Genomic DNA, 22,834 nt, shown 5'->3' with positions numbered 1-22,834 from the left:
AAAAAAAATTTAGTTTTAATGTCTTCTGCATGTTGATGAACAACAAATTGAGGTACGTGATATACGAGGAGTCATTAACATCCAGAAGCTACCTGAATATTTTGGAGAATACTGTAGACAGTTTCGTGGATAATCTGCCACTCGAAGATTATCGAAACTGTTGGTACCAACTAGACGGAGCTCCTGCACATTGCACAAGAGAAGTGAGCGCAGAACTGGATAGACTATTTGACGATCGGTGGATGAGGCGCTTGGGACCATGAAATTGGCTAGCGAGATCACCCGATCTTAATCCATTAGATTTTTAATTGTGGGGAATGTTTAAAGAAAAAGTTTACAAAATACCCGTGCGTTCGAGAGATGATTTGTTAGAAAGGATTGCCCAAACATTTGAAGATTTGGATCCCAATGAAATCAGATCTGCCACCACGAAAGCAGTCAACACCCGCATTTTAAAGTGCTTGGAAGTGAACGGCCAGCGATTCGAACATATTTTGAAATATTCCACATGATTGTTTTACTTTTTTATAATTATTCATATCAATATTTCCAATTTCCAGTTTCTTGGTGCTTTTTTAAAGTTTATCCAAACATATTGAAATTGTTCTGAATTCGTATAAATTTCTTGAGGTTCATTGGCGGTAGATTCGGATACATTTCATTGAACTTTCTACATGTTCTGCTGATAATTTTGTCACACTGTCCAAAAATAATAAAAAAATTCATAAGAACTTCGTTTGAATAGTTTTGTTCCATCGTTTTGAAGGTATTTGCAACTTCTGAAGTGACGAAAATGTCGATATTATTAGGAGAATGTCACAACACTACTGTCAAATAGTAATCATGGCCTGCTTACCAAATACCAAATGGAAATACCATTCTGAAGGGACATTTTCACAAATAAATGTTCATAAGTCCGAAACTTGACTAGTTAGGTATAGGTATGATATACATAGAAAGAAAGCAAATTTCAGCAGCTTTCCGAATTTTCAATAATATATAGGGTGTTCTATTTAAAATATTCAAATTTCAGCAACTTTTTCAAGCAAATGAAAAAACTGTATTTTTTTAACACCCTGTATTGAAGTAACGGAGATTAGGCTGACGTGTGGGAAGTGTCCAAGTATCACCTAACTCCAAACCAAATTTCGATATCATAGTACTTCTTAACTAAAAGATATCGGCATTTTTAGAAGTCATGATTTTCGAAGAAAAAAATTGAAATTAATTTTTATTTTGAAAACGGTAACTGATAGGTATAGGGAAATATCAAGAAAAGTTGTCGGGCAATTGTTGGAGATTCGAAAAATAATATTATATACAGAGTGTTCCATTTGAAAAATCAAAGTTGCTACTGCTTTCTAATAGAAGCGGCAACATCGCATTGTCGAAAATATTCTAGTTGGCTAGAGAATGTCCGAATATGCCCTCCATTAAATTTTCAAAGTGATCCGTTGTCTGGTTCACCAGAAACGTCTTATGTGCCATCCACCGTGAATCAGCCTGTATGATTGAATATTTTTAGAAATGAAGCGATTCTTTCCATCCAGACAGTCATAAATTAGCAGCCTACAACTCAATGTTGCACAAAGCATTCTCACTGCATTTGTCGCAGACAATCTAGCTAGGGAAATTGATACAATTACACAGATATGTCATAATAATAGTTTCAACGCAGATATTATCCAGAAATTAGTCAGGAAACTAATCCGGAAATTCACTTACAGATTAATATATCCTCAGGTCAAACAACCAGAGATCAAGAAATGGGTAACGCTAACATATTTTGGAAAAAGAACAGAGATAATCGCAGGTTTCTTCAGAAAAAACAATGTGGAAGTAGCATTCAGACCACATGCCAGGTTATCTCATTTCCTTTTCAATGCCAAAGATAAGGTCGACAAGTTGGAAAAATCTGTAGTCTCCAAAGTGTAATAGTGTTTATGTGGGACAATGCGGACGAAATTTCCAAAAACAGTATGCTGAACATGAAAGGTCCTTCAGACTAGGAAAAAATTATTCGACGTTTTCAAACCATTCCTTGGCATGCAACCACAAGTTTCCGAATGTAAACGATACGGAAATTCTCCACTATACAAGGAAGGATTGCAAACTCAATTATTTAGAATCCTTGGAAATTCACAAACATAAACATTGCGGGTGCAACCGTTAAATGATCAAATCGATTTAATTTACTCTTCGGTTTTTAAATTGGCACATCCGCAAATACTGAGCATGTCTTTGGAATTCGAAATATGATGTAGATAATATTACTTGACATAATTTAAGGATTTATCTCTTAACTAACTGATAACCTACCTTATGTACTTGTTGATTGAGGCTGATTTGAATGTAGTTTTTTTCCGAATCCGTAATAGTTTTGTGAGAACTTGGTCTCTCTACTCCAAAGACGATCCAAGCCAATGTCCACATGAGACTGAAACTTCCAAAGATGTAAAATACCGCCGGCCAACCCCACCTGCTTGAACATATGAACCCGGTGATAGATAACGATAGGATATTTCCACAGATGCACCCTGAAAATGAAATATGTGTCATACTTTCCACTGTTTCTGTTTAATCTGTTTAAAATCTGTTTTTCCGTTAATCAGCTGCCGCCCCCATACGAACGACAACTCTCAGAAGTTGAGAAACTTGTGCGAGCTAAGGACTAACGAGGTCTTACCGTTTAACGTCAGATTCCTAACACGGTTGCAGAATCATTCCAGCTTCAACCAGATAAATTCTCTCGAGAAAAATATCTGGTCGAAGCGGGAATCGAACACACGACCTTCCGATCGTGAGTCGGACGCGCTACCACCGCGGCCAATTCCACAACTGAAAAGTATATTATTTCAAATGTTCGGCACTCCAGTATTTCGAATTGAAAGTAGAATAATCTAATAGAAACACTTTTTCCGCACACATGAATTACAGACCTTCCTCTAATAAACGTGTTAACCTAAGTGTGGGTGTGCCACAGGGTTCAATAATGGGTCCTCTGGTGTTTATACTCTATGTCAGGGATTCCCAACTGGTGGTACGCGGTAACGTGTCAAGTAGTACGCTTGAGTGGTGTGAGCAACATGCTGTTAATGCTTAATTTATATATAAATAGGTGCAATTGTTTTGTAATAGCCAGTACTTATATTTCATAGTTATTAGTTGTTACTCTGTTCAAATAAAAAGTTTTTAAAAACCCTTTTGTGTGAACGAGAAATATAATTGGCGCAGTCATTAGGATAGTGGAAGAGTCCTTAGAAGATCCTCGTCGTTCTCAAACGTTTATCCACTATTCTCCCGAACCAAGTTCCACCGAGAAGCAAGTACTCCAGGAAGAATTCCGGCCGTAGACAAGAATACCTCTTCACTATCGCCCGTCAAGGAATATCTACATAGAAATAAGTTTTTGGTGACAGAATATGCAACGAGCCATCATCGTCATCCTGTAAGCATAAATGAACTCAACTTCATCAATTGCAAATACTATTTTACGTCCCCCTACCTTAGTTTTACCAAATTCACCTTCAACTACCAATTCTCGCCCATCCATTATTCCTCAAACAATTGACCAACCTTTAAATCCCATCAACATGGCAAAACAATTCGACCTGAAGAATTTTTGGATTGTACCCGAATACGATGGAAGCCCCAATGAATTATTCCAGTTCATCAACGTATCAACAATGATTCTGAACGAATATTGGAATACTGAAGACCCCGGTTGTTTTCAGAACCATATATTGATACAAGGACTACTCAACAAGCTACGAGGCAGAGCCAAAGACGTCATCTCAGTTTATGGATGTAGTGACTGGAACAGCATCAAAGGAACTCTAATCCAAAACTTCGCCGACCAACGGAATGAAAATTCCTTAACAAGAGATTTGGTAAACCTGCGACAAGACCAGAACGAAACACCACAACGTTTCTACGAAAAAGTCATGGGACTTTTAAACACAATATCAAACTATATCGAATTACACACCGCCGATGATACGATAAAGATCAGCAAGAAAAGTTTCTTCCAAGAACAAGCTTTAACAACATTCCTAGCCGGACTACGAGAGCCCATGGGATCCACCATAAGAGCAATGAAACCAATAGACTTGGCAACAGCAATGCAGTACATCCAAGAAGAAAACAATATCCGTTATCTACAAAGGACGTTTGGACCCCCACAAGTCTCCAAGAAACCACTCCCGACCCAGCAAAGAACTGCAAATCACCAATATGCCCAACAATCAATACCACAGCGGATGTACCAACCCATGCAAAACTTTCAACGACCCGGACAACAACAACCTCATCAGGCAATGGGATTCCAACCACAATTTCAACAACCGACTTTCAGACCACATTGGCAATCAAATACTCAACAGAGACAGATGTGGCCTTCAGTCCAACCACAACATTTTGGACAGAATCAACCAAACAGGCAGAACGGACAAGAACCAACACCAATGAGCATCAGTACCAGAAATACTTATGGAGCACCAACGAGGAGCATGAGAACCCAACCTCAGGCAAGACCAAATTTCAATCCAGCTCCCATGTTCAACATTGAGCAACATGACGAAGCCTTTGGATATGAAGCGAACCCCTATTACATTGAAGAAACCTGCTCTCATCCCAATCAAGAACCAACTGAAGAATTCCAGGTTCAAGAAGACCAACAGGAACCAGATGTAAATTTTCCATTGGATCCAGGACAAAACCAAGAAACATAGTGGAACTGCATACATTCGACGATAAGAGAGAACTTCCTTATATAACCATTGCAAATTCTCCCCTCAAACTCCTCATTGACACCGGATCAACAAAATCCTTTCTCAATCCTGAATTAGCTTTCCAATATTACAAGGATTGCATCAAAAAAGATCCCTTTGTTGTCACTTCCATTTTCCAAAACTATTCTCAAGATTACAGTGCAGAAATTCCCATATTTCCTGAGTTTAACTCAAATGGCATTCTGAAATTCTACCTCTTCAAATTCCACTAAACTTTTGATGGCCTCATTGGACTCGACAACCTGAAATTTCTCAAAGCTGAACTGAATTTTCCTGAATCCTCCCTTTCAACCGAATACTCCTCTCTCCCAATCCAGTACTACGAAACCAATAAGACCCAGTTCTACTCTATTCAATTGGAGCCAGACAGCGTGACCCAAGTACGACTACCGGTGAAGGAGAAGAATGGAACTATCATGATACCAAGACAAAAACTGCAAGGCGCTTACATCCGTGAAGCTCTCACTGATGCCCGTGATCATCTAGCCTGGACGGAAATTGTCAACTTCAGTCCAGATAAGCTCCAAATCGTTCTAGCCGAACCAGTACGCAGCAGCCCAATAAATCTTCAAGAGCATCATATTTATTCTGCTGACATAATCCCATCAGGAAACAGAGACCCAATCAACAACATGGATGATCTAATCAGAACAGACCACCTGAATCCAGAAGAGGAGATGCATATCAGAAAATTATGCAGAAGATATGCTGATATTTTTCACCATCCAGATTCCTCACTCACATTCACCAATCAGGTCAAACACCATATAAAAACCAGAGACGAAATCCCAGTCTACACAAAATCATACCGATATCCGTATGTACACAAGGAAGAAGTCAAGAAGCAAATAACTTCGTTATTGGACCAAGGAATCATCAGACCTAGCCAATCTCCCTGGTCCTCACCAATTTGGGTCGTTCCAAAAAAACTGGACGCCTCTGGAAAAGCAAAATGGCGTATCGTTGTGGATTTCCGCAAAGTCAACGAGAAGACAATCGACGACCGCTACCCTATTCCGAACATTTCTGACATCCTCGACAAACTGGGAAGGTGTCAATATTTCACTACCCTGGATTTGGCAAGCGGATTTCACCAAATAGAGATGGCAGAGGAGGACATCCCTAAGACCGCATTCAACGTCGAAAACGGACACTACGAGTACCTGCGTATGCCGTTTGAACTGAAAAATGCTCCAGCGACCTTTCAAAGGGTTATGGACAATGTCCTAAAGGGTCTACAAGGGACTATCTGCTTAGTTTATATGGATGACATAATCATCTTCTCTACATCTCTGCAGGAGCATATGGTCAACCTCACAAAAGTTTTCCAACGTCTACGAGAAACTGGTTTCAAAATACAAGTAGACAAGTGCGAATTCCTGAAAAAAGAAGTCAGCTTTCTAGGACACATCGTCACTCCAAATGGGATAAAACCAAACCCAGCAAAAGTCAAAGCAATCATGGATTATCCTGTACCTCGAACTGTCAAAGAAATCAGAGGATTCCTAGGACTTCTAGGGTACTACAGAAAGTTCATCAAGGACTTCGCCAAGACTACCAAACCGTTAACCTCCTGTCTCAAGAAAGATGCCCATATAGAGCATACGCCAGAATTCCTAAAATGTGTTCAAACTTGTAAAAACCTGCTTACCAATGAACCACTACTACAGTATCCGGACTTCACAAAGCCCTTTAATCTGACCACAGATGCCAGCAATTTCGCCATAGGAGCCGTTCTGTCCCAAGGACCCATAGGAAAAGACAAGCCAATAGCTTATGCATCCAGGACCCTGAACGAAACTGAAATGAAGTACTCTACCATCGAAAAGGAAATGCTAGCAATAGTTTGGGCCACCAAATATTTCCGACTGTATCTTTTCGGCAGAAAATTCAAAATTCTGTCAGATCACCGTCCCCTCCAGTGGCTCTTCTCCTTGAAGGATCCAAACTCAAAACTGGTCCGATGGCGCCTGAAGCTAGAAGAGTATGACTACGAAGTGGTCTACAAAAAAGGCACAAGCAATACCAACGCCGATGCGCTCTCCAGAATAGAGATACATACAAAAGAGCTCCACGAAGCAAACTACGACGACGACAAGGCATCTCTATTCAACCATCCTCCATCAGAAGTTCCTGAGTCTGCAGATGACATCATCAACGATCTGTTTAAAGATTGCTTTCATCACCATTTTCCTGAAGATAAGGACCCCATACTGCAAGAACAAGAAATTCAGAATGAACCCCCAACCGAAGGAGACAAGGAATGCGTGAACCTGAACCCGGAAATTACCCCAGACGAAGATACTAGTGGCATCACCAACCATACAGCCAGAGAAAGTCCAATATTATAATACTTGATGTTCGAAGATGAAGAACTGTACCCCAGCATGTGCAGAATCTTGAGAGAGACATTCAAGAATTCCGCTTTTGATCTCATAAAATGCAACCGCCTTTTGGAAGATGTCAGTTGCTCAGCTAGACAAAAAGAAATAATCAAGCAGCATCATGAAGGAAAAACAAACCATAGAGGAATCACCGAAACGGAAACTCGGATCAAAATATTGTATTATTGGCCCAATATAAAAAAGGATATCGAAGAAGCAATTAACTTATGCGAAACTTGTCAAATTAACAAGTATGATCGAAGACCAGAGAAGCCAAAGTTCATGCTGACACCTACCCCAACGAAGCCTCTTGAAATAATACACATGGATACCTTTCAGGCTGGTGGACAAAAATTCCTGACGATTGTGGATGCATTTTCAAAATATGGCCAGGCGTATCCAATAGAGGGATGTAATGCTATCAACACTCTCAATGCTCTCTTAGTATTCATCAACCATCATGGAATACCACATATGATCGTCACTGATCCAAGAATTTGTTGACACACATAAAGTCAACATTCACTATACCACTCCAGAAAACCCTCAGTCAAACGGGATAGTCGAAAGATTCCATTCCACATCGATCGAGCACTTGAGAATATTGAGAGATACGCATAAGAAAAGAGACATCAAAGAACAGATGCTCTATGCCATCCTAGGATACAACAACTCTATCCATTCAGCAACAAGACAAAAACCTATGGATATTCTGAACGGACATCTCAATAGTCAAGACCCATTCGATATCGACATAAGACGAGCCTTGATTAACAACTACGTCCAACAACACAGGGAAAAAACGAAGGAAATATATAGGAAAATCAACGAAGATTTACAGAAACAGAAAACAAATATCATAGAGAAGAGAAACAAGAAAAGAGAAACTCCTATTACCTACAAACCCTGCACCAAGGTGTACACAAGAAAAACAGTGAAAAGAAACAAACTGCTACCACCCTTCTTCCCAAAATCCATCCAAAAAGACCAAACGGTAACTGTCGAGACAGAAAATGCAAACGTCCATAAGAAAAATATAAGACATTTGCCTAATAAGATAACTAAATTATTCGCCCCTGTACAGCCTTCATCCGACGAGAGGACAGGAGATCGAAATCCAGAACCTCAAGACAAATCCGGGACTACCTCCCCTCAAGATGGGACAAGCAAAGATCAAGACTAGTACCCACGACTTCATCCACTACTACGATCTTCAACCCATCCACGAAGATATCTACACATTGTTCCAGAACGAAAGTTATGGTTCTGGAAGGAGTGCATCTGATAAAACTTCCACCAGGTTGTGAATTCAAAACCAACAACGAAGCCTTCATAAACTACAAAAGTGTCATATTAGACGAACCCCTCACTTTACCAAATATCAAGACAGCTCACATCAATTCCTCGCTGAAATTCAAACCATTGAAATTAGATAAGATTCCCCTGGATAAACTACAACATCTGACCCTAGAAGAAGATAGGTTACAACTCATCCCAGAAGAAACCAGACAATCTGATAATAGCCATTTCTGGATGACTCCCATTTACATTTCAATCACCATCTTCATTCTATACGTAATTTACAGATTGAAAAGGCAAACGAGGGAAGAACCATCCAATGATGATCCACCAGTTCCCGAACACGAAGCATCATCTTCAGTCTTGTTCGTCCCTTACAAGACTTCCCCAGGGGATGGAGAAGTTACAGTTCGATAACCTCTTACATCAGCAGGATATTGTTCGATGACCCGAAGACGACATCAATTATTTTGCTGATACCTGCAAAGTCGGCAATAATTTATATATAAATAGGTGCAATTGTTTTGTAATAGCCAGTACTTATATTTCATAGTTATTAGTTGTTACTCTGTTCAAATAAAAAGTTTTTAAAAACCCTTTTGTGTGAACGAGAAATATAATTTGCACGATCCTCAATTCCGCAGCCGTGAACACCAATTTGTTAGCCCTGAAGTTAGCAACAGCCCGACGTTTCCCCACCACAGATACCGTCCCATACCCTCATTGACATTTGACAGTTGCACAGACACCGATCCGTATTGATAGACATCATAAAACCGGCAACTACGCACACTGTGTCGCATGACAACACCCATATATCTAGTGTTTACAGTGTCCTTCTTCAACCAATATATAGTTCAGCTAGTGACTCATAGATGACTCTGTGAGTTCTATAACTTTTGTTGTTTTCATATACTTTTATATCGATGAATCAAGCGCTTATCTTTGTGTGGTTACTGATAACAGGACATGAAAACAATTCTGTACGATAAATCATATACGGAACACCATGGGGCCTCCAATTGCAGCACCGTGCGTTGCCCCCCCCTCATCTTCACGGAGCCCCCGGAGTCCCCCTCTGTCAGAAGTTGATGTACCGTCCTACGTCGACCTTCCAAATGATTTATTACTCGACCCCCTTGCCTTAAAAAAGGGGGGTGAAGTTTCGGGTATGATTTCCATATCAGAATTAGTCCCCCTAGAATTTTCGATTACACGTCCGTTTCTGATTTACAGGGGGGTTAAGTTTTTGTTGGAACGCCCTATATGTATTTTTCAATGCCGCATTTTAAAAAATAAAAAAAATAACGAAGTAACATAACATTTGTTTGGTGATATGTTGTAATCTACTAGACAGTTTTTCGCGAGGGTGTTGAAAAAACTGATTGTTGAAATTGTTGCTACGAATCATAACACACATATTTAGTTGAACTCACCGGCGTAAGCGAAAGTTCCTAGTACGGATCTTTCTCTAGGGGGTGCCCAACATCCCAATAAGCTATGGACCAGTGGTGCTACCCCTCCTTGGGCGAGACCTTCTGTGAATCTGCAACCCATCACGCCCACAGACCCTAATCGACTTGCTGCTATTGGAATTAGTAAACAGGATACTGCATCTACTGTTGTGCAGCCCACAAGCATCCACTTGATACCAATTTTTTTACTCAATTGAGCAGCAGGAATTTGTAAAATGACGTATCCCCAGAAAAATGCCGATAAAACTACACTTCGGTTTGTCCATTCGAAGGTCTAGAATTAATAAAAATATTCTCATTAGACTGGAATCGTAAATCATCAAATGGCAAAAACTGGAGAATGTCAAGGAATTATCTTCATCATCTCCATATGAGTCATCCTAAAAAAATAATTTTTGTCATTGATTGGCTTTCTTATTCAAGTTCTCAATCACTTTATTTCAAATCCTGCAAGTTCCTCCGAGGTGGAATAATTTTTAGAATACTTAAAATAATATCCTGATGAAACTTCGATTGGGAGTGTTTGATACAAGTCTGGTGTGTAGAAATGTTTTTGTTGTTTTGAAAAAAAAATCAATTTGCATCTCAATAACGTAATGCAGAAGCAACGTGAATATAATAATAATAATCGGCTTTATTCATGAAATAATTACAAATTAAACAAAATCGAACGTTCCATTTTGTTTAAATTGTAATTATTGGAAATGGAACATTCGATAAAAGGCGAAATTCAGCTTGAAAAACAGTAATCCGTAGTATGCGCTGGTCAGGCCCTATCCCCCGAAGCTCCGATACATTCGAGAGGGCGCGCCAGCATTATCAACCAATGACCACTCCCCACACCGTGGGGTAGGTGATCATTGGGTCCGAGAATCATGTGCCCTGAGCAAACGCAGTGAGCCAAGAATGACAGCCTTTTGCATCTGTGCGGCTAAGATTTCTGCCTTAGTGCGGCAAGCCGGTATGATTTTAAGATTCGACAGTAGAGAGGACATCATTCCACCAAGGACTCCAATAATCAGAAGAACCATCTTGACAGAGTGATCTGGATAGAGTCTGCGGAGTTCGAAGAGAAAATCTCGATATTTTATCCGTTTTTCCTCCTCTTTTCTGACGATATTCGTCTCGCCAGGAGCTGAAAACTCCACGACAAATATCGTTTTGGTCTGGTGGTCGAGAAGGACTACATCAGGCTTATTAGCTTGTATGAGCCTGAGGGTGGGGAACGAATAGTTCCAATAAATATTATTATTTTTTTTTTCACCGTAGTGTGCGCTGGTCAGGCCCTATCCCCCGAAGCTCCGATACATTCGGGAGGGCGCGCCAGCATTATCAACCAATGACCACTCCCCACACCGTGGGGTAGGTGATCATTGGGTCCGAGAATCATGTGCCCTGAGCAAACGCAGTGAGCCAAGAAAGGCAGCCTTCTGCATCTGTGCGGCTAAGATTTCTGCCTTAGTGCGGCAAGCCGGTATGATTTTAAGATTCGACAGTAGAGAGGACATCATTCCACCAAGGACTCCAATAATCAGAACGACCATCTTGACAGAGTGATCTGGATAGAGTCTGCGGAGTTCGAAGAGAAAATCTCGATATTTTATCCGTTTTTCCTCCTCTTTTCTGACGATATTCGTCTCGCCAAGAGCTGAAAACTCCACGACAAATATCGTTTTGGTCTGGTGGTCGAGAAGGACTACATCAGGCTTATTAGCTTGTATGAGCCTGAGGGTGGGGAACGAATAGTTTCAATAAATTCGGCACTCCTCGTTCCCCACAACGGATTCAATATCCCCCGGAGCGTAGGGCAACACCGGTGTCTCGTCAATACCGTAAGAATGCCGTAGATGGTAATATAGCACTCTTAGGGCCGCGTTATGTCGATGGATATAGGCCGAGACCGCATATGCTGGACATGCTGATAGCAAGTGCATTAGGGTCTCGGGCGCCTCGCGGCAGGCCCTGCACCTTGTGTCAGGAACCTCTATACCCATCACGCGACTGCGGTAGACGAAGGTGTTGAAGACACCATCCTGGCAAGCCATGATGAACCCCTCAGTTTCCGACTTCAGCCCACTCGACCTGAGAAAAGCGAACGTCAGGCGCTTTGATAAGCCAAGGTCTTCAATATTATTGAAGAAGTCCCCATGCATTGGCTTATCTCGTTCAGAGTCGAAAACTATACCGAGTTCATCAGCTGTTCGAGCAGCTGCCCTAAGGAGAAATGCTCCAATTCCTGCTCTCTCATGGTCACGGACCATGCAGAGAAGGGGATCCAAACTCCTGACGACTTTACAGGCTGTATCCAGTACCATTCTGTCATGTAGACACTCCAAACTCAAAAGTCCACGACCTCCCTGTTGTCGGGGGAAGTACAACCGTGGAACGGACGATTTGGGATGCAAACTCCTATAGAGATGCATCATTTTTCGGGTCCTTACGTCGAGTTGATACAGCTCCTCCCGAGTCCACTTCACTACTCCAAACGAGTAGAGTAAGATTGGAACGGCAAGCATATTTGTTGCAGCAACTTTGTTCTTCCCCGACAGCTCCGATGACCAGATCTGTCGAAGTTTGTGCTGATACTTGCCGCGGAGAGAGTTCTTCACTGGAGTTACCTCTTGTGAGTGGCGTTGTTCCACCCCGAGGTAAGTATACGTCTCTCCGGCATCCAGATGGTGTAGGATGCTTCCATCTACGAGCTGCACATCCTCTTCGTAGTCCCCGCATCGTCCTCTTTTGAGATGAACCATTGCACATTTGTCTATCCCGAATTTCATACCGATAGCATGCGTGTACTCTTCCACCACCCTCAAGGACTGATGGAGATCCTTCTCTCCAGAGGCATAAAGTTTAAGATCATCCATATAAAACAGATGGGTGACCTTGTGCCTCCGGTTTCCGGGGGTGCCACAGTTATACCCTCGAGTGTTTCTGAGCGCAACGGATAATGCCAATAGTGAGATGCAGAATAGAAGGGGACTGAGGGAATCACCCTGAAATACACCCCTTCTGAAAGTGACCCACCCTGTTTGGCTCTGGCTTGACTAGATGTTATGGTGAAGCGAGTTCGCCAAAGTGATATCAGTTGTTCAATGCATCTCACTATGTTGTCGGGTACCGCAACGCATCTGAGCAAATGCAAGATGAGCTCATGCGAAATTGTATCAAATGCCTTACGATAATCGATAATCGCTGTCTTGTCAATACCGTAATATTTGTTGTTTTTTCGAAATTGATAGTGAGTTTATTGCAGAACCATTTTTCAATCACAATAAAATCTTTTTCTGCAGAAGCTTTTAGTTGGTTCCATGAATAGTCGGTATACAAGACAACCGTTTCGTCAGCGAAGCTCAAGATTGTACCTTTTGTTGGTATCTGTAGCTGTAGCAGCTCATTTTGATATACAGGGTGTAACTAAATAAGTGTAAAACATTTAAGGAGGTGATTCCTCATCGAAGACATGTAGGATCTTTCATATAAAGAAATTTCATTGGAGCCTCCCTTGTTAAGATACAGCCCCTTAAAGGGGTACATAAAATTTGTATAACAATTTTTTTCACAAGCACTAAAAAAGTTACAATATTGAAATCAACCTGACATTTTGTACTATCAAAAAGACACTTAAACAGAAATTTATTTTGTTTACTCCATGGTGTGGAAAACGCAACCCCTAAAATTTATTTCCAATGTAACTTTATGTCTTATTATTTGTTTACCATTTAAAAATTTATTTCCGATAACCTGTTTCATTCTAAACAAAAAATATCTCTTGGGTTTTTTGCCCAAAATAAACCAGTTTGCAGCAAAAAATTATTTTAGGAACAACTATAGAGATACATCGTCATAAAAGCGAAAATACGAAACTAATCTATCTAGTAGGTCGCTATTAGCGATAGTGACAATTGAATTGATATGACGCTTGTCAGCTTGTGAGTTTTCGAAATTGAATTGATACTGATTGTGTGTTGTTGTTCTGTTCTTAATTTGTTACTTTAATAATTCAGGGGAATGAGTTAGAAGCTTATAGAAGATATGCTGAAATGTATCCTCAACGGCAGCATACTTCACATAGAATATTTGCTCGACTCCATCAACGATTGCGAGAATATGGTTCATTCGACAAAAGAACGCAGGATTGTGGTCGCCATCGAGAAGTACGAACACCACAGCTTGAGGAAGCAGTACTTAATTTGAATGAAGAACAACCTACTACCAGTACTAGAAAGATTACTTTCCAGCTAAATGTTGATCATATGACGGTATTTCGATTTTTAAAGAAACAACTCTTATACCCTTACCATCTGCAACGAGTACAGGCACTGTTACCGCGAGACTTTCCGAATTGCGATTGGATGCTGGAAATGATTAGAAGAAATCGTGACTTTCTGAAGACGATAGAATTCACAGACGAATATAGTTTTTCTCGGGACAAGATCATTAATTTTCATAATCACCACATATCGGCTGATGAAAATCCTTACGCTATTGTCGAAACATAACCATCAAGAACAGTTTTCTCTTAACCTGTGGCTCGGAGTTATTGGGGATGATTTAACTGTGCCTCATTTTCTACCTCCTCGATTGAAAGGTGAGGCATACGTTCAATTTTTAAGATAAGTGTATCCAGTACTGCTGGAGAAAGTTCTTTTGGGCGTCAGAAGGGATATGTTTTTTATGCATGATGGGGCTCCCGCCCATTTTAGTCAAGTAGCACGTCAGCATTTGACTGAAACATATGCAAATCAGTGGATAAGTCGAGGACGACCACAGAACTGGCCCGCTCGATCCCCGGATTTCAATCCTCTCGATTTCTCTATTTGGGGCCATTTACAGCATTTGGTTTATCGTACTCCTGTACGCGATGTGGAGGACTCAAGAAACCGCATCATCGATGCGTGCAGGGTAATCAGAGAGACTTCGGGAATATTTGAGCGAATACGTGGCTCAATGCGCCGACGTCTAGACACATGCGTAATGTATGAAGGTAGACATATTGAACATTTACTTAGATTTCTACATGTTGTGTGTGTTTTGTTATTTATAAATTAGATTTGTTTATTACCCTTTAATCGTTTAATGCAGGTACTAACTACAAAATAACAATAAATCCAGTTCGCATTTATGACGATGTATCTCTGTTCGTAAAATAATTTTTTGCTGCGAACTGGTTTATTTTGGACAAAAAACCCAAGAGTCATTTTTTGTTTAGAATGAAACAGGCTATCGAAAATAAATTTTTAAATGATAAAAAAATAATAAGACAAAAAGTTACATTGGAAATGAAATTTAGGGGTTGCGTATTCCACCCCTTACAACCATGGGGTAAACCAAATAAATTACTGGCTAAGTGTCTTTTTGGTAGTACAAAACGTTAGGTTGATTTCAATATTTCAACTATTTTAGTGCTTGTGAAAAAAATTGTTATACAAATTTTATGTACCCCCTTTAAGGGGTTGTATCTTAACAAGGGATGCTCCGATAAAATTTCTTTTTATGAAATATCCTATCTTTTTTTCGATGAGGAATCACCTCCTCAAATATTTTAAACTTATTCAGTTACACCCTGTATTGTGAACAGAATTGGTCCTAGAACCGTACCTTGCGGAACACCATAAGAAACAGTTTTGGGATAACTCATAATTCCATCGATATTGACTCTCTGTTCTCAGTCACATAAATGCTTTCAAAAATGTTGTAATCTTTCCCGCGTATTCCACAGGTCTCTAATTTTCTCAGACGTTTTGTATGACTGTATATACAACAAAGGTTGATATAATTAGGGTTCAAATAAAGAGATTTACATCTGACCCTTATAGTGTGCTTATGTCAGGAAGGACAAACGGGGTCTAAACTGACTTTGGAATTGGCGGCATGAAAGTCATCAGACATCAGTACCACTGTTCATGGTGTACTCCTACCTGACTTGGGTAGGGTTCAAATACCTCAGTCATTCAAAGAATGTTTAGGGTCACTCTGTGTGGCTCGACTCAACTAACCTTATGGTGAAGAACCAGGGTTAGTTGAATAATCGTATTAGGTTCCACTCCTATAGGACATCACTTAGGCCAAGGAAATGCTTAGTTCTTGATAGAGTAGAAATTGAAACCAATCCGGGAACCTACGCTTTACTCAAGTTATATATTTATTCGAATACTACAGACCAGGAGACAAAATCAGAGGCGGATGGGATTAATTACCCGGCCAACTTCTTCAAGTTCCACAGCCAAACTTGTGCGATGCCTAATGATTCCGTAGTAGCCAGAGAATTGTTTCTTATAGTAAAACCAATAATGATTGAGAGTAAAGCGCGTTGTCATATCTAAATTTTACTTTAAATATGGGATGGATATAATTTTATTATCAAATAAAGTCTTACTGACGTATTTTAAATTCTATTTATTTGACAACTGTCATCAACATCTTCTTTCTACTAACAAACTTGATTTAACTAAAAATATTATCAGACATCACATAAAATAAACAAAAAATCTATATACAGAGGGAATGATAAAAACATACATTTTGAATCCAACATTCTCCCCCATTTTGAAATTGAAATAAAAAACAAAAGAGAAATTTCAAAATCACATTATAAATTTCACTCGAAACCATAACGATGCGGAGCTCTGACTTTTCGCCCCCTTCTTGTGACTATCTCTTCAGTTTTCTTTTTGATGCCTTGCTCTTCTGTTATGTAGTCCTCATCAGTTTCACCTTTGACTGCATTCATTTTCTTTTCAATTTGAAGAAAATTGTTACTGTCCTCTTCCGTCGTCACTTCTAAAGGATGTAAACGCTGAAACGGTCGAATAAGTTCCCCACTGTTCACTTTTATTTTCGCTACCCTGGGTACGTCATCTTTTCCAGGATAAATTTCCAATACTTTTCCTATAGGCCAGTTTATTCGCTTTACATTGTCGCTGCTGACAAGAACAACATCTCCAATTTTTAAACTACCTATTTTTCTTTTACCAGTATGTACGAGTTCCGCTAGATATTCCTTTCTGAATCGGCTTCGGAGTCCATCTCTTATCTTTTGCAGGTATCTATGTCGTTTCACTAAATGATGTCTGTCTATGATATCGAAATCTGGAGTTTCACTGGTAGATATATCCGAAATAAACATAGAAGGGCTGAGCGGTTTTAAATTATCTTCTTCCGAAATATAAGTTAAAGGCCTTGCATTAATTATGGCTTCACAATCGCATAAAGTCGTCATCAATTCTTCATAAGTTGAAGTTGCTTTCCCTAAGTTTCTACGAAGTGATTCCTTAATTAATCTGACCATGCGTTCCCACCAACCGCCCCACCAAGCAACTGTTGGAGGATTCTGATGCCATTTGATTTTTCTAACTGTAGAGTAGTCCATAACTTCATTCCAGTCTATCTTCTTCAAGTAGTTTTTTGCTCCAATAAAATTTGTTCCGTTGTCAGAATATATAACTGAAACTCTTCCTCTTCTCACTATAAATCGCCTCAGTGATGATAAAAACGCGTCTGTTGATAGAGATTTCACCAGTTCCAGATGCACTGCTCGATATACTGCACAGGTAAACAGTACGATCCAGGACTTGTCTCCCCCTTTCAAGTACAATGGTCCAGCTAAATCTACTCCCGTTATCTCAAAAGCGGACACATTGTTTATCCTATCTTTCGGTAGTGGAGCAAAAGGCGTATTTATGCATTTACTTCTGAATCGTTTGCACTGAACACATTTTTCTATCACTTCTTTAACAAATTTTCTTCCTTTCAGTATCCAAAATCTTTCACGAAGTATTCCAAGAAGTGTTTGAGTCCCTGCGTGAAGATGTATTTTATGTTGTTCCTCGATCAATTTTCTAACAATATCATGTTTATATGGTAAAACAACAGGATACTTGAAATCATTACTATCATCACCTAGTATAAGTTTAGTTTGTACACGTATAATATTGTTTTTGTCTATCATCAAATGAAGATTTCCAATCGACTTTTTATCCAAACCAAAACTTTCTCTCTGTATAAGTTTTAAAATACGAAGTTCTGCCATTTCCTTTTCATCGAAAGTTAATTCACCGGTTCTTATTTGATTTTTCTTTGAACAGTTATTATAAAATCTCAAAATATAACCCATCATTCTCACAATTTTCGTATATTTGGAGAAGTATCCGAAATGTCTGGAAAAATCTTCATTTTGTGCGAAGTTAACAGAAGTCGTTTTTCTCTGTTCAATATTTATATCCTCCGTTGAACAAATTATTTCTGTATGGGGCCAATTTTCTGGACTCTGTTTTAACCACTGAGGACCTTCCCACCACTTTAATTTAATCAGTATATTCGCAGTGCATCCTCGTGATGCAATATCTGCCGGATTTAGGTCCCCTGGTACATGATACCAATCATCAATACTACTGCACGAATTTATTTCTTTCACGCGATTCCCCACAAATGTATTCCAGGACCCTTTGGTTTTTATCCATGTTAGGGCTACCATGGAATCACTCCAATAAAATGTTTTCAAGTGTTTCATCTCTTCCACTCTCTTAATGGATTGACATAATCTTACTCCAATGACTGTACTTAATAACTCAAGTCTTGGTATTGTGGTGTTTTTTGGTGCTATTCTAGATTTAGCCTGAATGAGTTGTAGAACGACTTCCTTATCTGTTTCTGTTCTTAAAAATACACAAGATGCATATGCCGCTTTGCTGGCATCGCAAAATACATGAATAGAAACATTTTCCTGAATGAAATGATTTAAATTATTAAGCGATCTAGGGATTTTACATACATTAAGGAAATGTAATTGTTTCATCCACTCTTCAAATTTATCGATTATGTCACTAGGTAATTCTTCATCCCAACCAATTTTTAGTGTCCATGTTAACTGTAATAACAGTTTCGGAATCAACGTTACTGGACATGTGAAACCAATGGGATCAAAGATCTTTTGAGCTATTGACAATAAACCTCGTTTCGTTTTAGGTGTAATATTCAAATTAATGAGACTGGATAAATCACAATGTAGAATATCTCTTTTGGAATCCCATGAAATACCTAAAACAGACACGTTTCTTTCATTGGAAAAATCGCCAGCAAAATTATCCGATGAATTATATACCCATTGTGTGAGGTTGAATTTTCCAATCGACATTAACTCTTCTGATTGATTAATAAAAGTGTCCAATTCTTCAATATTATTGACACTGGTGACACAGGTGTCAACGTAAAATGATGTTTTCAATTTATCAGCAGTGTTTTTCAAATGAATTGGTGCCCTATCTAAATGATGACTGATAGTTGCACCTAATAAGAAAGGGCTAGGTCGCAAACCAAAAACCACTCGACAGTGTCTAAAGATTTTCTTTTCGGTTTTTGATTCATCTACCCACCAAAGAAACCTCAAATTGTCCCTTTCATTGGGATTAACACCAATTTGCAAAAATGCTTTTTCTATATCAGATGTAACTCCTATTAGTCCTATTCTGAATTTTATCAACAATGAAGGGATCAATTCTAACAGATTAGGATCTTTTTCTAAACACGTATTTAGTGAATTTCCGTTATTATCCTTTGTTGATGCGTCGAATACTGGCCTAATTTTAGTAGTAATACTATTTTCTTTAATAACGGCACGATGAGGTAAATAGTGACTTGGCATATTAATTGAATCTCCCCTAACTTCTTCTATAATACCTAATGATTCCCATTCTGCAAAAACCTTACTATAGTCTTCAAATTTTCCTAAACTGATTAACTTTTTTGTTGAAGACAATAATCTTGCTTCAGCTATTTCTTTATTGTTAGAAAGTTTTGGATGACCTTCTTTCCAAGGAAGATTTACTTGATATCTACCATCATCTGTCTGCAAAACCGTTTCTTTAAAATACTTTTCCGTTTTAAAATCAATAATTTCTTTTGGTGTGGTATTTGCGGGCTCTTTTATACCCAAAACATCTAATTCCCACAAGTCAGCAATAGAAAAATCAGTAAAACCGGAAAAAATAGGATTGTTACTTGTGTTATGGACTTGTTGTCCCATTATAGTCCATCCAAGATACGTTTCTATGGCAACAAGTCCATTATTCAAAGTTTCAATATGCCCTGTTATTAAATTTCCAAAAATATCTGCCCCTAGCAACAATTCAATTTCTTGTGGAGGATTATTTATACCAATATCACTTAAAATAATGTTTTTATTCTTCAAATAGCCTATAACAGCTAAATCTTGCAATCTAGGTATATAATTACATATCTTTTTCTGTTCCAATACTGATAATTTGCAAGAGAACTCATCTTTAATATTACTTATTGCGATATCGTATATATTATGGAGATTAGGAGATGACTGAAAACCACCAAAAACACCTTGTATAATATTTTCCTTTCCTGATGGCTTAAAATTCAAATCTTTTGCACATTTCGATGAAACATATGATCTTTGAGAACCGGAATCCAGCAAAACCCTGACAAGTTTATGTTTATGATTATTTGTCACTTTGACAATGACAGTTTGTAAGAGTGTGTCAGTTGAAAAATTACTTGTCAAAACATTTTCCAATTTTTGTTCGGAATTTTCATCTGGTTGAACCTTCTTCGAATCTAAATCACAACACATTATTGGAAAATGTTTCCGTGCGCACATTAAACATCTTATAAACGCTTTGCAATTTTTGCTGATATGATTGGTTCTCAAACAAGAAAAGCAACCTTTCTTTTCCACAACTTTTGCTTTTCTCTCTTCCAAAGAAAGTTTTTGTGCAGCAAAACAATCTTGACTTGCATGGGTACTATTATTACAAAATATACAGTTAGGTTTCTTACCTTTGAAGGAATCTTTTGTATTAACTGTATACAATGCTGCAGCAGAATAGAGTTCAGGCTCACCTTGCAGTAAACGTTTTCCCTTACTATTATGTTTCGGCTGCTCCTTTTCAATTCCAAAACTTGTTTTTGCCAAATTTATTCTTTCTTCTGATTCCACCTCGGTTCTCAAGAAATCTAACAACATTGTGAGATAGTTATCAGAAGCAAAATTATCTTTTTCATTTTTAGTATGTATTTTCACCTTCGAACTACGATGTCTTTCCCAAATCTTGAGTAACTCACTCGGAAGTGCGGATTCAACCAATGGGAAAAGCATTGCAGCATACTTTTCAGTTGTCACACCTAATGACTCCAACGCTCGTAATTGAGTCTCCAATCTATCGTATAAAGATGATAATGACATACCTGACTTATTTTTGTTTACCTGGTGAAGAACTAGGTTCAGCAACTCTCTCACATAAACCTCAATCAGAAATTCGTCTCTAGCGAACCGTACTTTCAACTGGTCAAGTGCTTTTTTGTAGTTTGCGCCGGATGGAGGAAAACTTTCCACAAGTTCCCGTGCTGGTGATCCTTGTTCCATTGCCTGCACCAAATACTGAAACTTGTCTTCTAAATCGATGTCTTCATCCTGGTCTATCTTTTTAAACTGTCCCCAGAACCCGATCCAGCTTTTCACATTTCCGTCGAATTTGATCAGTTCTAACTTTGGCAATCTGAATTTTCGATTGATTTTTTCACCGTAAGAAATTTGTGAACTGGTTCCACAATCTGCTCGCATTTGGTTATCTGCCAATCGGATTTCGCATTCAGATTTATATTTGATTACTTCAGCTCTATAAAACTCCATTTCGTCGAACTCTTGTTGAACTTCGGCATCGTTAAACTTTCCGGAAAATAACTGCTCCTTGAAGTTCTCATCAATAGTGAATATTCTATCACTCTTGTCTTCCAATTGTCTCAAGAGTGATAGTATTTGTGCCTTACTAGTTTGCTTCGTACTCAAGGCTACATCTAGGTCGCTGCTAGTATTGCGAAAATGTCTTCGCAGCTGCTCTCTTTCTTTCTGCATAATATCCATCGTCAATAATTTAGTCCTGTCACGGTCGCCACTATTTTAAATATGGGATGGATATAATTTTATTATCAAATAAAGTCTTACTGACGTATTTTAAATTCTATTTATTTGACAACTGTCATCAACATCTTCTTTCTACTAACAAACTTGATTTAACTAAAAATATTATCAGACATCACATAAAATAAACAAAAAATCTATATACAGAGGGAATGATAAAAACATACATTTTGAATCCAACAAGTTTATAGCAGAATCAAAATATAGTAAGCAGTAGAGTTGTAGGTTGTGGCAAATTATAGATAATACACAATACTGGTACGATTAAAAGGTATTATTTATGACAAAAATCAGTAATGAGCTTGTAATGAGTAATACTTATACATTTCCTGATTACTGATCAGTTAAAATTCATTACTTTCTGTATAGTGTTAGATATTTATTACAACTAGTGGCAACGCTGTACGCAACGATATTTCTGTCTTTGTCACTTTACCGTAACTTCCATCTCATCGTTGCAGTCCTCACTAATGTACTTGCAACCATGAGCGTATCATTGGTTTGTGAATTATACAGCGTGAATTGTACGTTTTACAGTTAAGTTAGTCAGCAATCGACGTGTTGTGATAACAATTGGTGAAAATAATAGTGCTAATAAGTGTTTAAGCGTTACATAATTATATTTCTACACCGTTCTCAAACTACTCAAAAAATGGGAGACATGGTCGGGCCTTCCACGTCGAAAAAGGTGAAACGGTCGGAGTCTCGGTCAGTAAGAGAAAAACGAATTGTACTGCGAGTATTTCACTGTCTTGAAAGAGATCATCAACCACCAAAAGATGACTTTGTGCATATGTGCTGTAATTCTACGTGTGTACCTCCGAATAACCAACCGGGCATTTCTACATCATTAAGTTCCACAATTACAAAAGATAAATTAGTTGATATGTGCTCTGATTATACCGGTGTACCAAAATCATCGATTTACAAAATACTAAG

General features: G+C 38.7%; 1 protein-coding gene across 1 annotated transcript in view; it reads right to left on the bottom strand.

Annotated features, from left to right (window-relative positions):
- The window catches only part of LOC111516380 (putative inorganic phosphate cotransporter), a 45,338-nt gene that overhangs the window by 16,602 nt on the left and 5,902 nt on the right, over positions 1 to 22,834 (bottom strand). Inside the window, exons 3-4 of the mRNA XM_074184881.1 lie at positions 9,910 to 10,222; positions 2,320 to 2,537 (exon numbers count right to left, since the gene is read on the bottom strand). Of these exons, the coding sequence (XP_074040982.1) occupies positions 2,320 to 2,537; positions 9,910 to 10,222 (531 nt within the window). The remainder of the gene's footprint in view (positions 1 to 2,319; positions 2,538 to 9,909; positions 10,223 to 22,834) is intronic.

This window comes from Leptinotarsa decemlineata, unplaced genomic scaffold, assembly GCF_025532065.1.
Source record: "Leptinotarsa decemlineata unplaced genomic scaffold, Ldec_3_MD MMD2_tig00026358_RagTag_RagTag, whole genome shotgun sequence".
NCBI classification, from domain to species: domain Eukaryota; kingdom Metazoa; phylum Arthropoda; class Insecta; order Coleoptera; family Chrysomelidae; genus Leptinotarsa; species Leptinotarsa decemlineata.
The sequence above is the reverse complement of the archived record's forward strand: the minus strand, read 5'-3'. Positions and strand labels throughout refer to the sequence as shown.